Source organism: Hypanus sabinus, chromosome 2, assembly GCF_030144855.1.
Source record: "Hypanus sabinus isolate sHypSab1 chromosome 2, sHypSab1.hap1, whole genome shotgun sequence".
NCBI lineage: Eukaryota > Metazoa > Chordata > Chondrichthyes > Myliobatiformes > Dasyatidae > Hypanus > Hypanus sabinus.
This window is the reverse complement of record NC_082707.1, coordinates 26598754-26614760: the sequence shown is the minus strand read 5'-3', so window position 1 is coordinate 26614760 and position 16007 is coordinate 26598754. Positions and strand designations below refer to the sequence as shown.

The window sequence follows — 16007 nt, the reverse complement described above, 5'->3', positions numbered from 1 at the left end:
AAGATTAAGCAGTCAAAGTTACGGACTGAGGCTCTTCATCATGGACTAGACCTGATGATGGATCTCAGTCCAAAGCATCGACTGTTTACTCTTTTACATAGATGCTGCCTGATCTGCTGAGTACCACCAGCATTTTGTGTTGCTTTTGATTTCCAGCATCTGCAGATTTTCTCGTGTTTGCAAATTGTTGCTTGTTGGTCAGCACTGACTCAATAGGTGTCAGCATGGAAGATGGTAAGGACTTTGTAATTGGTTTATAGTAGTGATATTATAGATTTTAATTCAGTGGCTTCCAAAGGCATTGGCCCATGGCATAAAAAAGATTGGAGACCCTTGTTTTAATAGTTTATGAATACTCTGTGATATGTGCAATTAACATAGCTTAAGAAAAACTGGTGTGGTAATGGTTTGTGTGTTAACCAAGCTACTTAAAGCCAGCATGCTCTGGCAATTTTTCCACATGACAGTAAATTAATTGATTCTGGATATAAAAGACTGAGAGGAGATTTGGTAGAGCTCTACAAAGTTATGAAGGGTAAATGCAAGCAGGCATTTTCCACTGAGGTTGGGTGGGACTACAAGGCATCATGCATTAAGGGTGAAAGGTGAGAAATTTAAGGGGAACATGAGGCAAAACTTCTTCACTCAGAGAGCTGTGAGCTTGTGGAATGAGATGCAAGTGCAGAAGGTTTCTGCAATCTCAACTTCAACATTAAAGAGAAGTTTGGATAGATACCTGGGTGGTAGGGAGAGATATGGAGGACTATGGTCCCAGTGCAGGTCAATAAGAGTAGGCAGTTTAGATGACTTAGCATAGACTTGATGGATCAAAAAGTCTGTTTCATTGTACTTCACCATGCCTCTGCATTGATGGAAAGAATGTGTACTCTTTTATATTTGATGTCACTACGAGTCCAAAACAGGAGGAATGTGAGAGCATTGCTTTGCTTAAGAACAGTTGTTTGGATCAACAGAGTGGATTTTCCTTTTGAAATGTGGTCAAGAGAGGTTTTGAGGACTGTTGATGACTCTTATATTTGCTGTCACCAGCAGTCTCCACTGGCAGTAGGGCCAGGTGAAAACATTTACTTTATTAGGGTAAACACAAGGAAATCTGCAGATGCTGGAAATTCAAGCAACGCACACACAATGCTGGTGGAACGCAGCAGGCCAGGCAGCATCTATAGGGAGAAGCACTGTCGAGGTTTCGGGCTGAGACCCTTTGTCAGGACTAACTGAAGGAAAGATAGTAAGAGATTTGGAAGTAGGAGGGGAAGGGGGAAATGCAAAATGATAGAAAACCGGAGGGGGTGGGGTGAAGCTGACAGCTGGAATGGTGATTGGCAAAAGGGATACAGAGCTGGAGATCATGGGACAGGAGGCCTAGGGAGAAGGAAAGCGGGAGGGGAGCACCAGAGGGAGATGGAGAACAGGCAGAGAGTAACAAGTTTTGCTACAAGACAATATCGTGCTTTATTAGGGTAACTAGCTTTTTAGTTTTCTGAAACAATTTGATTAGATCAGGATCATTTTGCAATAACACTGTGCTTTGGAAGACTGGACCAAGGGTCTACTTGTACAATACAGAAATCCATAAGTATGTTGTGAACTCTTTTCACCCTTGGGCTGTGCAAGACTAGAACCAGTGACTGAAGATTAGGTTAAAAGGTTTAGATTTAAGAGGAATCTGAGGAGTGGTTTCTTCACTCCGTTTGGTGCATGTGGATCGAGATGTCAGCAGATGTGGTAAGCGTTCAATTATAACATTTAAGAGATGCTTGGATAGGTAGCTGGATGCAAGGGGTATAGTGCTGGTGCAGGTAGATTGGACTAGGTAAAAGACCAAGTCAGCACAGATCAGAAGGGCCAAAGAGCCTGTTTCTCTCCTGTAGTAACATCCACAGAAAATTGCCCCTGGCCACTTGTTATTTAAAAAATACGATTCACTGAATGACACAACCAAATCTTCTTTTACAAAACATTATTTTTATTTCAACTTAAGAACAATAGGCAGAATAAGTTAACTCTAGCCCACCTGTCCCCAGGCAGGTCACACACAGCACACTTTATTCTGTTGTGCAGTTTATTGTGTCAGAATAGATTTATTGTGAATAAGGTGTCTTACACCAGGTAACAGTAAATGAACTTGTCAGAGATTTCTTTTATCAATTAGGAAAGTGTTTTGTATGTATATAAGCAAAAGACAAAAACTTAAAATCTGCTCATAAAGAGTTTGGTGTTGCTGAACTGGTTGTGCAAGCCCTTCTTTCAAAAAATAAAGCAGGCTGGAAAATAAGAAAGTAATTTAAAGTGACTAGATTGAGTAATCAATTTTGTAGGAAGAAGGGACTGGCAGTAAACAGCTTATGGGCAAGGTATTTTGTCTCTTTGTGGCTGAACAATGTCAGTTGACTTATGCAGATTGATTTCAGCTGGCCTATTCACAGTGGCAAGGGGGTTCCCTGTGGCTGCTATATTGAAGACAACCGGTCTGAATGAAAACATTAGTGAAAACCCATTTCCAGAGGCAAGAAACAAGTGACAAAGGCTATTAAAATACCCTGAACAAATAAATTTGCAGATTTGGCTTCTGTATCATCTTAACATAAGACTCTGAAACAACATCTCTGGGAGATGCCCTTCAACAGTTCAACAGCAAGAGGCACTTCATAACTTTAACAAAAGAAGCTTTTCTGCCTAGCGCCTATTTTACTGACACTTACCTTCATACAAATAACATTCAAGTTTAATAGAAATCTGTTTTAAAATAAAAATCATTTCTGGGTCCTAACAGAAAAATTCAAACATCTGTTTTAAAATATATTTAATGAACTGGATGTCAGAAGCTTCAAGAGAAGAGCCTATAGTCACTTTCTGGGGATTCATTAGGATGCAAAGACACTGGAGTTCTATGGATCAACAAAAGACACTGCAATGTATCTTGTTCCATTTGTAGTTGGCAGCCCTTCATGAAGATGTGTTAATCTTCCTGGATGCATGAAACTCCATCCTTTCCTGGGGGACTTCACAGAACAGTTATATCGATGGAATTTGCAGCCTCCACCCTGCAAAGAGATACAAGTTATATTTGTGAACAGCTGCACTCCCACAGAGGTGTCAGCAAGGAGCCCTGGAATGGAAAAGCCTCCAGAAACTGGTGAACACAGCCCAGTCCATCAGGGGAAAAACTCCCCTTACCATTGAGTACATGTACAAGGAGTGCTGTCACACTATCATTAATGAACCCCGCCATCAGGCCATGCTCTCTTCTTGCTACCACCACAGGGAAGGAGGTACAGGAACCCGAGGACCTACACCACTGGGTTCAGGAACAGTTATTACCTTTCAAACAGAACGAATAACTTCACTCACCTCAATGCTAAACTATTTCGCAACCTGTGGACTTACCTTCAACAACTCTATAGCTCATGATCTTAGTTTTTATTAATTTATTTATCTATTTTTGTATTTGTATAGCTTGTCTTCTTTTGCATGTTGGTTGTTTCTCAGTCTTTTTGTGTGTAGTTTTTCATTGATACGATCGTATTTCTTTGTTCTACTGTGAATGTCCACAGGAAAATGAATCTCGGGGTAGTATATGATGACATACAGGTATATATATTTTGACTAAAGATTTAATTTGAACTTCAAAATGTTATTTACGTAAATACATAAATGTACTTCCGTCAAGATGGCGTCTCTGTACAATGCTCCTCCTGTCGACCTTTCCTTGATAGATCATGAAACCACGTATTTCACTTCTATTATGTCTTTTACATTAGATTTTTAAATCTTCACTGTGATTCTGGAACCGTTGGAGCTCGTGATTTGCGTTTGAAGATCATTTGGGAGTTTCAACACTCTGCAGTCTCTGAGAGTATTCTGGAAGGCAGAGGCAGTATGTGTGTGTGAACCTTGTGGCGAGAAGGCTGCGGGGTACAGGCCAACGTTCAACTCCATTTCGCCAGCTAATGATTCCAGTGTTTACTGATTAAAGTGAGACACGGGAGATTGAAACTTCGAGGTGAATGTGGAAGGTGAGCGCTGGCTACCTGCCTTTCGATTGCTGGGAGATCGCTCCACTGCTGCAGGGAGAAAGACCTGCCACTGTGCCCAGGGAGCATTCCCCAGATTTTCTGTGTTTTGGATATGGACTTTGACTAGACACTTTATTTCAGTCTTACTGTTTTTTTTAAATTCTCTGTTTATCCACCTAATCTTTCTTTTTTTGTGTGCAGGGAGGGGGAATTGGGGTTTGATGTACCTGTTCCATTAGTGTTCATCTTTTGTGCAGGGAGGGGTGATTTGGGGGTTAATGATCGCACTGCTATTCTTATCTTTCTTGGTTCCATGGCTATCTGGAGAAGAAGAATTTCACAGCCGTATACATTGATAATAAATGAACCGTTGTACATTTTAAACATGGTAACAAAAGGTCGCCACTTGTTTGATGAGGAGAATGCATACTCTACATGTACATTTTATGGCTTTAAAAGAGTGTTTGATGTGGGAATAAACTTTCTGAAGATTAGCTTCGTACCCTACATATATGCATGCTGGAATTATAAATCAGCTGGAGTTGACAGGGAATTGAGATGCTCTGAGCAGTTTGTGAAGTCTCTATTGATTAGCCCACTATCCTGCTATCCACCCTTCATGGATGATAACTAACTCCTGCAACAATTGCTGAAGGTTTACAAATTATGCTAATTACCAGAAAATTCTAATCACTATCACTGGCAGTCTACCATATTTTTATGCAAGATTCTTTCGCCATTTGCTTCCAAATGCAGTGGTTAATTGTCGATTGATAGTAAATTTCTGCCCATGAACAACGCTTCCAGATGAGACCTTGACCTCTGCTGCTGCTTCGTTGTTTCATGCTGAAAAGGATCCCAAATAGAATCCAGAAGATTTTAAGGTATTATTTTCTATCAAGGATAAAACTGGGTGAAGAGGGAAATGGATACTCAACCCATTCCAGCTGGTTTACTGTCAAGCAGGTGAATTTAAATCTATCCAAACTCTTACTCTAGTTAACTGCTCTAGTGTTTAGTATTCAGCAGAGGGTCCATTAATTCAATGATTGGGCACATGAAGTCAGTAGCCTAAGAATATGTTCTTTGGAAGAAATAATACTAAGTGTGATTCCGAAATGTGTACTCTTCATTAGAAGATATAAAGAGACATCATTCCCTTCATTTCCTGAGGCCAGTATTAAGAGAAACAGTCATCCTCACGGCAAATGAATTGTGATCAAAGCACAGGAGATAGAAGCTAAAACTGCTGATCTTGTAGTTAGTACTTGCCTCACAAGAAAGACATGGCAAGAACAATTAAGTCAGGAAATTTACTTCCTCACCTTGGGAAAGAAGGTAGTCCAGTAGAAATTGTTTTAACTGCAATCTGTACTTCGGCTCCTTTCATTAAATCAGTCAAGCTTTGTAAAGATGGGAGGTTTCAAACATAAGAATAAAATGGGAATCCTTACACTAGTCACTGAACAAAGATAATGGACTGTAGTGCACTGGGTGGCACAGGGTTAACAATCCTCTGCCACAGAGGATTGTTAATCTAACCTCTGTGGTTAGATTATTGGGGTAATTAATCATACATGAGGTACATACATTTTTGAAAAGTCAGGGAACTTTGGGCTACAGGAAACTGGCATAGAATAGATGAAGACTTCAGCAGATCAGCCTTGATTATATGAAACGGGAGGACAAGCCTGAGGGGTTGAGGGGCCTACTCCTGCTTCTTTTTTCTTACATCCAACTTGAAATACCATTTGCAGTGTGCTTACAACTCCTAATAATTACAATCACTTTATCACAGGAAGCAAAATTAAACATGAAAATCCTGGGGGTTCTGATAGTGCCATATTACTCCCACCATGCAAATGTGCCATTGTGTTATTAGTGCTTATTGGGTTAATGGAGCAACAGTTCATCCCAAATAAAGATGTGATGTCAGCCAATTGTCAAAAATGTGGCAAAGTTCACTAGTTGGCTCAATTCATTGACTTTAATGCCAGCTCTCAGCTGGAATCATGGATGCTGTGAGGGAAAAGCAACAGCAAATGACACAGAGAAATACAATCCTTGGTACGAGTGCCAAAATATAAGTATCTTTAGATGAAATGACACGGCCTTTTGGTCACGAATCATACACTAATGCAGTGTGAACTAGATCGTAAGCCACAAGATGAAATTTCCTGAGCAGCTGCCAGTTCCACGGACACTCCCGGCAATGACCTGCTTGCAGATGAGCTCATTTCTGGTTCGTTAATCTGCGCACTGCAACGTGGAGGTCAGAGGGAGCTGGGAGCTAATCTCCTCCACTACTGCTGCATTTACAATCACACCAACATTCTGCACGGTGGGCGGGATGCACAGTACTTTCAGATTCCAGCATCTGCAGTTTTATCTGATACTCATGGAAAGTTATATTTGCCTTAGATGAGTCAGAGGGATAGACTCAGAGGTATAGATCTTGTATGTTCTTTTACTTGGAAGAATGAAAGGTACAAATTCTTGGCAGCTCTGATGTTGAGAGGGAGTTTGTTCAAGATCAGGAGGTTCCCAAGCTTTTAATGCCATGGATCAATACAACTAAGCAACACACACACACACAATATGCTGGCCCAAAACATTGACTGCTTACTCTTTTCCATAAATGCTGCCTGGCCTCTGCGAGTTCCTTCAACATTTTGAGTGTGTTGCTTGGATTTCCAGCATCTGCAGATGCTCTCTTGTTTGTGGACTCATTAAAAGCTTTAGGCCAGAGGTGGTCATTCAACTTCACATTAGGGACTGGTATCATAGGCTCTATGACCCCACTCATTAAGACAGTAGCACGATATTAATATGCAGCAGCCTCTCCGGACTCTGGATTGGGGATTGCCAAACGTTCCGTGGATTTTCTGGTGTAGTCTGTTTTGTCATATGCTTTTGTGATATCTTTCTGGGGGAACGTTGTCTCATTTTTTAAACTGCATTGCATTTGTGGTTTCTAAATGACAATAAACTGAATCTGAATTTGAATAGAATCAAACTTGATTCAAAAGATAAGTGCTTCATCTATACTTTTATCGAGCTCATTTTAAGTTAATTTCAAATAATTTAAATCTAGAACCATTTAAAATATATGCCAGTATCTGTGTCAATGGCTAATGAAGCTCTTTGACACCAATGAGCAGCCTCAAGGCTCAAGGCAATCTTGTGAGTGGAATCACAAGAGGCACTCCCCATGTCTGCGTTACCATTTGCCTTGCTCCGAGGGCTGCCTGTTGAAGCCAGGCTGCAGGTTAATCAGCTGCATGGGAAAAGCATGGGGCAAGCGCAGGCAAGGTTGAGACCCAGCCAGTTACTCTGATTTGCAGACAAGATTTAGATATATTATGATGATAAACACATTCTTTAAAATATTTGAAATGAAAATTACTTTGCATTCCAAAGGTTTGGCTGGCATTTCCTCCATTCTGTTTTTGAGCTCTTCTTTGATCTAAGGCTGGGAAATCTGGGTCAAAAACTGCTTGCTGGAGACACAATAAGTATTGCTGTGTGAGTTGTCAATCGAAGTGGCTAACGTGTTGGGAATTACCAGGACTGCTCTTCAATGACATTGTGGCTGACCAGCTGAACATTCTTGTTCTGTTCCCAAATCCATTGATTCCATTAATTTCAATCTTGAACATGCAGGACAATTGCCTCAGCACAGTCTCCAAGACAGTGGCTTCCAAGGGTCACAACCATCCGTATGAGAACTCTTCTCATCCAAGTCCTGAACAGACAACCCCTTACCCTGAAGTTGCAGCCTATGTTGGGGATTGTTGAGCTACAGGGACTTCCTCTGCACGTCTCCTGACAATCTTATCTATTGCATTCTTCCAAGCTGCAGAAAATGCAAGCACTATGCATCCATTGGGGATATCCCATCCTGTGGATCTATTCACTCAAATCCTCCAAAGCAAGTATCTCCTTTTGTGGAAATCAGCTCAAGCTGCAGATGCTAGAATATGAACCAAAGACAGAAATTCCAGAACTGATAAAAGATCTTTGACTGGAAATATTAACTGATTCCTTGAGATAGATAGATACTGCTTGACCTGACTGGCTGAGTTCTTTCAGAATTTCAGTTTGTATAGTAAAAAACCTTTTCTGAGTTAGGAAATCTAAACTTTGTGAATTATTCTAGTCAGTTGCAAAATTTACCTTCATGCACAACCCCTTTGTAGAAGAAACAAAATTTCTATCGCCTTCTAGTTTTAAAAAAAAACTTTCCATGGGTCTATGCTAGCCTGAATCCCTCCAAGTACCAGTCTCCATCTTCTAGAAATATTCTGCTTTGTTCTTCCTATTAAAGTGGATCCTTTCACGGTTCCACAGCTTCTGGGCTAGAGCTTAGATGGCTTTCCTCTTTCAAGCTTTGGTACATGTTATTTTTGCACCTTACTGGTAATCTGCAAACTTGGATATATTATGCCAAACTCCCTCATCAAATCCATTTGAGTAGCTGAGGGCCAAACAACAAACCCTGTATCATTTTGACAGTTACATTAATCACACCTAGACAACAGTCAAAATTAAAGCAAAAATATAGATCTTTGATAGCAAGGTCTTCAATATTCAAGTACAATGCATGTTTAACGCACCTGGTAATCTATTCCTTTATTATTTAAGGCGATATTGATTGTGAATGTAGAGGAGTCATGATGAGGCCTTAGATAGGCCTGTCTCTCCGGTGTATACTTCACAACGAAGTTCAGCATGGCAAATCCCTGGAAAGCAAATAAATCAACATTAAGGACCTCCGTGCAGTTTAATTCTTTATACAGACACTGCAACAATGATGTGTTCATCAATTCCCGCCGCTGTCTGTAAGGAGCTTGAATGTTTTCCACGTGCCCACGTGGGTTTCCTCTGGATGCTCCAGTTTCCACCCACAGTCCGAAGAAGTACCAGCTGGTAGGCTAATTGGTCATTGGAAGTTGTTGAATTGAATTGACTTTATTTCGAACATCCTTCACATGCATAAGGAGTAAAAATCTTTCCGTTACGTCTCCATCTAAATGTGCAATCATAGTAATTTATAATATATATATATATATAAAACAGTGAATGTAATATAGAAATACACTCAAATCAGCATGAGTTCATCAGTCTGATGGCCCGGTGGAAGAAGCTGTCCTGGAGCCTGTTGGTCCTGTCTTTTATGCTGTAGTACTGCTTCCTGAATGGTAGCAGCTGGAATAGTTTGTGGTTGGAATGGCTTGGGTCTCCAATGATCCCACAGGCTCTTTTTATACACCTGTCCTTGTAAGTGTCCTGAATCATGGGAAGTTCCCAATGTGCTGGGATGTCTGCAGAGTCCTGCGATTAAGGGAGGTACAGTTCCCATACCAGGCAGTGATGCAGCCAGTCAGGATGCTCTCAATTGTGCCCCTCTATAAAGTAGATAGGATTTTGGGGCCCATACCAAACCTTTTTCAACCATCTGAGGTGAAAGAGGTGCCGTTGTGCCTTTTTCTCCACACAGCTGGTGTGTGCAGACCATGTGAGATCCTCGGTGATGTTTATGCTGAGGAACTTAAAGCTGTTCACCCTCTCAACCCGAGATCCATTGATGTCAATAGGAATTAGCCTGCCTGCATTCCTTCTGTAATCCACAACCAGCTCCTTTGTTTTTGTGACATTGAGGGAGAAGTTGTTTCTTGACACCACTGGGTCAGAGAGATGAATTCTACCCTGTGGGTCACCTTGTTATTGTATGAGATTAGGCCAAACAATGTAGACTCGTCAGCAAATGTAATTAGCACATTAGAGCTGTGTGTGGTGACACAGTCATGGGTAGACAGAGAGTAAAGGAGGGGACTTAGTACACGGCCCTGAGGGGCTCCTGTGTTGAGGGTCAGAGGGGTGGAGGTGAGGGAGCCCACTATTACCACCTGCCAGTGATCAGCCAGGATCCGGCTGCAAAGGCAGGGTCAAGGCCGTGGTCTCCGAGCTTCTTGTTGAGCCTGAAGGGAATCATGGTGTTGAATGCTGAACTGTAGTCCAAGAACAGCATTCTCACATAAGCATCCTTCTTCTCCAGACGTGCGAGTACGGTGTGTAGAGCTGTGGCTATTGCGTCATCTGTCGATCGGTTGTGTCGGTAGGTGAATTGTAGGGGGTCCAGTTTGGGTGTTAGCAAGCTGCAGATGTAATCGTTGACCAGCCTCTCAAAGCATTTTTCACCACACAGCTGAGACAACAACCGTCTCAACTTCACCACTCCTCTCTCCTGTTCCAACCTCACTCCCTTTGAATGCACTGCCCTCCACTCTCTCCGCACTAATCCTAACCTCACCATCAAACCCGCAGACAAAGGTGGTGCCGTAGTGGTCTGGCGGATGGACCTCTACCTCACTGAGGCCAAATGGCAGCTCTCTGATACCTCCTCTTACTTACCCCTGCCACAGGACCCCACCAAACAACATCAAACCATTGTCTCCCATACCATCACCACCCTTATCAACTCCGGAGACCTTCCATCCTCAGCCAAAAAACTCATCATTCCCACACCCCACACAGCTCATTTTACCTCCTCCCCAAGATCCAAGCCTGACTGTCCCGGTAGACCCATAGTTTTGGCCTGCTCCTGCCCCACTGAACTTGTATCCTACCTGGACTCCATTTTGTCACCCATAGTCCCTCCCCACCTACATCCGGGATACATCCCATGCCCTCCACCTCTTCAATAACTTCCAGTTTCCCGGTCCCGACCGCTTCATTTTTACCATGGATGTCCAATCCTTACACACTTCAATTCCCCATCAAGGCAGCCTCAAAGCCCTCTACTACTTTCTTGACAATAGACCTTACCAGCTCCCCAACACCTCCACACTCCCCCAGTTGGTGGAACTGGTACTCACACTTAATAACTTCTCTTTTGGCTCTTCCCACTTTCTTAAGACCAAGGATGTAGCTATAAGTACTCACATGGGCCCTAGCTACGCCTGCCTCTTTGTGGGAATGTGGAACAGCCTATGCTCCAAATCTATACTGGTACTGCTCCTCAACTTTTCCTTCGCTACATTGATGACTACATTGGTGCTGCTTCCTGCACCCATGTTGAGCTCGTCAATTTCATCGACTTTGCCTCTAACTTTCACCCAGCCCTCAAATTCACTTGGTCCATCTGGGACACTTCTCTCCCCTTTCTTGATCTCTCGGTCTCCATCTCTGGAGATAGACTGTCCACCGACATCTTCTATAAACCCATGGATTCCCATAACTACCTTGATTATGCCTCTTCCCACCCTGCCAAATGTAAAAGTGCTATTCCCTATTCCCAGTTCCTCCGTCTCTGCCACATCTGCTCCCAGAATGAGGCTTTCCATTCCAGGACATCTCAAATGTCCTCTTTCTTTAAGAATCGTGGTTTCCCTTCTGCCATCATCAATAATGCCCTCACCCGCATCTCCTCCATTTCCCACACTTCAGCCCTCACCCCATCCTCCCGTCACCACAACAGGGACCGTGTTCCCCTTGTCCTCACCTACCAACCCACCAGCCTCTGGATACAGCATATTATCCTCCGCAACTTCCGCCACCTTCAACAGGATCCCACCACTAAGCACATCTTTCCCTCTGCTTTTCACAGGGATCGCTCCCTCCACGACTGTCTAGTTCACACGTCCCTCCCCACAGATCTCCCACCCGGTACTTATCCCTGCAAGCGGAAGTGCTACACCTGTCCCTACACTTCCTCTCTTTCCACCATTTAGGGCCCCAAACAGTCCTTCCAGGTGAGGCAACACTTCACTTCACTTGTGAGTCTGTTGGGGTAATCTATTGCATCCGGTGCTCCCAGTGCAGCCTCCTCTACATCGGCGAGACCTGACGCAGATTGGGCGATCGCTTCATCGAGCACCTCCGCTCCGTCTGCCACAACAGACAGGATCTCCAGGTTGCCACCCACTTCAACTCTCTTCACATTCCCATTCGGATATGTCCATACATGGCCTCCTCTACTGCCATGATGAGGCCATACTCAGGTTGCAGCAGCAACACCTCATATACCATCTGGGTAGCCTCCAGCCCCTTGGTATGAACACTGAATTCTCCAACTTCTGGTAATTCCCTCTCCACATCCCACTTTCATTCTGCCTCCTCCTCCAGCTGCCTATCACCCCTCTCATGATTCTGCCTTCTTCTACTACCCATAGTGCTTTCCCCTTACATTCCTTCTTCACCTCTCCTGCCTATCCCCTCCCCCTGATCTTTCCTCTTACTGGTTTTTCACCTGACACCTACCAGCCTTCTCCTTCCCACCCTCCCCCCACCTTCTTTATGGGGCCCCTGCCCCCTCCTCCTTCAGTCCTGACAAAGGGTCTCGGCCCGAAACATTGACTGCTCATTTCCACAGATGCTGCCCAACCTGCTGAGTTCCTCCAGCTTGGTTGTACGTCTCAAAGCATTTGCTTATTATTGAGGTGAGTGCAACAGGACGCCAGCTATTCAGGCATGTTACCTTGGTCTTTTCTGGCACAGGGACAGTGGTGAATAACTTGAAGCAGGAGGGCACTCTACACTGGGAGAGGGAGAGATTAGGTTCGGGTTAAATGCTGAATGGTGTGGCTCAAAGGGGCCTGAAATGCGAATTCTGCACTGTACCTCAATAAAAAAAGTAAAAAATTACCCTTCCCTTCCATTACTCTGCAACTGCTCCCAAACATAGACCTCTGTGCCATAAGACAAGGCTATCAAAAAAGTCCTACTAGGTCTTCTGGTAATCTCAATTTCAAAATCATGCACCATGTCTTTTGACCATGATTATCCTTGGCAAATTTTTCAACACAAGCGGTTTGCCATTGCCTTCTTCTGGGCAGTGTCTTTACAAGACGGGTGACCCCCAGCCATTATCAATACTCTTCAGGCTGTCTCTCTGGTTTCAGTGTGACGCTGATCCTGGGGGGTGGGGGGGTGGGGGGGGGCTACCCCTTGCCCAAGGGTGATTTGCAGGCTAGTGGAGGGAAAGAGTGCCTTACACCTCTTTTGGTAGCAACTTATCTCCAGCCCACTACCAATTCCAATAACACAGTAAAATATACATGTATTAAAATAACTTCAACTGGGAGGGAGATTAAAAATCTGGCTGAGTGGTGTCATAACAATATCTTACTCAATGCTAGCAAAACCAAGGAACTGATTATTGACTTTGGGAGAAGGAACCCAGAGGCCCACGAGCCAGTCCTTACCAGAGGATCAGAGGTGGAGAGGGTCAGCAACTTTAAATTCCTGGGTGTTATTGTTTTGGAGGGCCTGTTCTGGGCTTAGGCACACTGTAAGTGCCATCACGAAGAAAGCAAGCAGTGCCTCTATTTCGTTAGATGTTTTTGTGGAGATTTGGCATGACATCTAAAATTTTGACAAACTTCTATAGGAATGTCAGGGACAGTCAATTGACTGGCTGCATCACAGCTTGGAATGGAAACACCAATGTTCTTGAAAGGAAATTCCTAGAAAAATGAGTGGATATGGTCCAGTCCAACACGGGTAAAGCCCTCCCCATCACTGAGCACACCTACATGAAACACTGTCACAGGAATGCAGCATCCAACATCCAGGGCACCCCCTTTCCCACCACCCAGGACATGCTCTCTTCTCACTGCTGCTATCAGGACTCACACCACCACAGTTACCACCCCTCAAACATCAGGCTCTTTAAACAAAGGGGATAAATTTATTCAACTTCACCTGCCCCATCACTGAAATGCTCCCACAACCAATGGACTCACTTTCAAGGATTCTTCATCTCATGTTCTCAATATACAGTATGTTGTTTATTTATTTATTATTCTTTCTTTTTTTTGTATTTGCACTTTAGTTGAATGCCCAGGTTGAGTGGCTGTTCAATGATTCTTCTATGGTCATTATTTTGTAGATTTACTGAATACGCCTACAAGAAAATGAGTATCAGGGTTGTATATGGTAACGTGTATTTTGATTATAAATTTACTTTGAACTTTAGCATCCAAACCTAGGTATTTCTTATTGTTCCAAGTTCATCTCTTATGAATGCGTGCATATATAAAAGTGGATTGCAAAGCATGCTCCTGGTCGATTCTACAACTCCACTGACAATCCTTCTCCAATCACTAATATCATCATTGTGGATTACTTTAACACTCAGGGGGAGCACTTTACAAGCTGCACTAAAAAACGATTAGCTACCACAACCACGAACACTGCAGGACCCCCACATCAGTAAGTAGCACATACTTGCTAACAATCAGACACAATCCTGCTTCGATATTTCAGATTATTCTTGTAGGTTGAGAACAGATGTAGCTAATGGTCCCAACACTTTAATCTTTCTCTTTCTGTGGAGAATAGTATATCATCCACTTGACATCTGCCCTTTAGTGTGGCTGCAATGAATGGCTGATTGAATAGGAAATCCAAGGTGCCTCCCTTTTCCAGAACTTCACAAGGTCCAGCACATTTCCAGAGAAGTGAGTGATATGTACCCCACATACTCTGCCTGCACCTTCCTTACACATTCCTCCCCTGGCCAGAATACTAAAGGCTAATATTCTAGATGGTACTGTTGTACTTGTGCCGGTGGTGTAGTGGCATTTGCACTAGTCTTCAAGATGACTGGTCCCGGGTTCAGATCCAGCAGGCTCCTTGTTACGGTTTACACTTGTGCTGGGTGGAGCGTCGAGCTAGCAACTTGCCCTCATAAAAACTACAGACACATGCTAAAGAAATGGCAAGGTTGCTGTCTGTTGCGCCACAAGGCATGACAGAGAAACAATAATTCTTGTACTACCATCTCTTATTGGGACTTGCATTTATTGGGTTAGTTTTCAGTTGGATTGAGAGGGCAATTTATAACCCTGTTGTGTGAATTCAGAATTTAACAAATCTAAATGGGTCCAATCTGCTGAAAATAAACAGTCAGGCCAGAATATAGTTACAGTGATGGATATGGTCAGTAGCTGAAAGATTATTGCAATGGATTAGTCACTTCAGGCAATCCCTGGAGTAATTCTTTTCTGTGCTCATCTGTCCATGAACCAGCTGAGTAGCAACTAGTTGATTAAACAAAGTCTTTCCTCTTGGAATCATATTGCATACACTTGGATCATACACTTTGAGCATTGCACCCAGTTCTGGCTGGGCCATTATAGGAAGGGTGTGGAGAATTTAGAAAGGGTGAAGAAAAGGTTCACCCGGATGCTGCCTGGATTAAAGGGTGCAAGCGAAAGGGAGAGTTGGGATACACTCAAATAGATTTAACTGGAGCGTAAATAGAGTCGATATGATAGAAGTCTGAGATGGATAGACAGGACAGGCAGCCAGAACCTTTGCCTCATGGTATGCCTCAGTGGTTTAAGGTGAGAGGGGAAAAGTTTAAAGGGAATGTAAAGGATACAGTTAGTTTAATAACAGAATAGTAGGTGACTAGATGCACTGTCAAAGGTGATAGTGGAAGATAAAACAGTGGTAAAAGATAGGATAGTGGCATTTAAGAGATTATCCTGGGAATTCTAGACCAGTGAGTCGTACGTCAATGTTGGGCAAACTGCTGGAGAGGATTCTTAGGGAGAGGATTTACAAGCTTTTGGAGAAGCATCACCTGATTAAGAATAGTTGGCATAGCTTTGTGAGGGACAGGCTGCGCCTCATCAAGTCAAGTCATTTTTATTGTCATTTCGACCATAACTGCTGGTACAGTACATAGTAAAAATGAGACAACGTTTTTCAGGACCACGGTGTTACATGACACAGTACAAAAACTAGACTGAACTACGTAAAAACAACTCAGAAAAAAAACTCCACTGGACTACAGACCTATCCAGGACTACATAAAGTGCACAAAACAGTGCAGGCATTACAATAAATAATAAACAAGACAATAGGGCAGTAAGGTGTCAGTCCAGGCTCTGGGTATTGAGGAGTCTGACAGCTTGGGGGAAGAAACTGTTACATAGTCTGGTCGTGAGAGCCCAAATG

At 43.1% G+C, this 16007-nt stretch overlaps 1 protein-coding gene across 3 annotated transcripts in view; it reads right to left on the bottom strand.

Moving 5' to 3' along the window:
* Nucleotides 1-1962: 1962 nt before the first annotated feature.
* The window catches only part of plod2 (procollagen-lysine, 2-oxoglutarate 5-dioxygenase 2), a 185224-nt gene continuing 171179 nt past the window's right edge, over nucleotides 1963-16007 (bottom strand). The window contains exons 20-21 of one of the 3 annotated variants that reach the window (XM_059993497.1): nucleotides 8654-8779; nucleotides 1963-3065 (exon numbers count right to left, since the gene is read on the bottom strand). In XM_059993497.1, coding sequence (XP_059849480.1) covers nucleotides 2910-3065; nucleotides 8654-8779 — 282 coding nt within the window. In that variant the 3' untranslated portion in view covers nucleotides 1963-2909. The remainder of the gene's footprint in view (nucleotides 3066-8653; nucleotides 8780-16007) is intronic. The other 2 variants (XM_059993502.1, XM_059993501.1) reach the window with 2 other exon arrangements.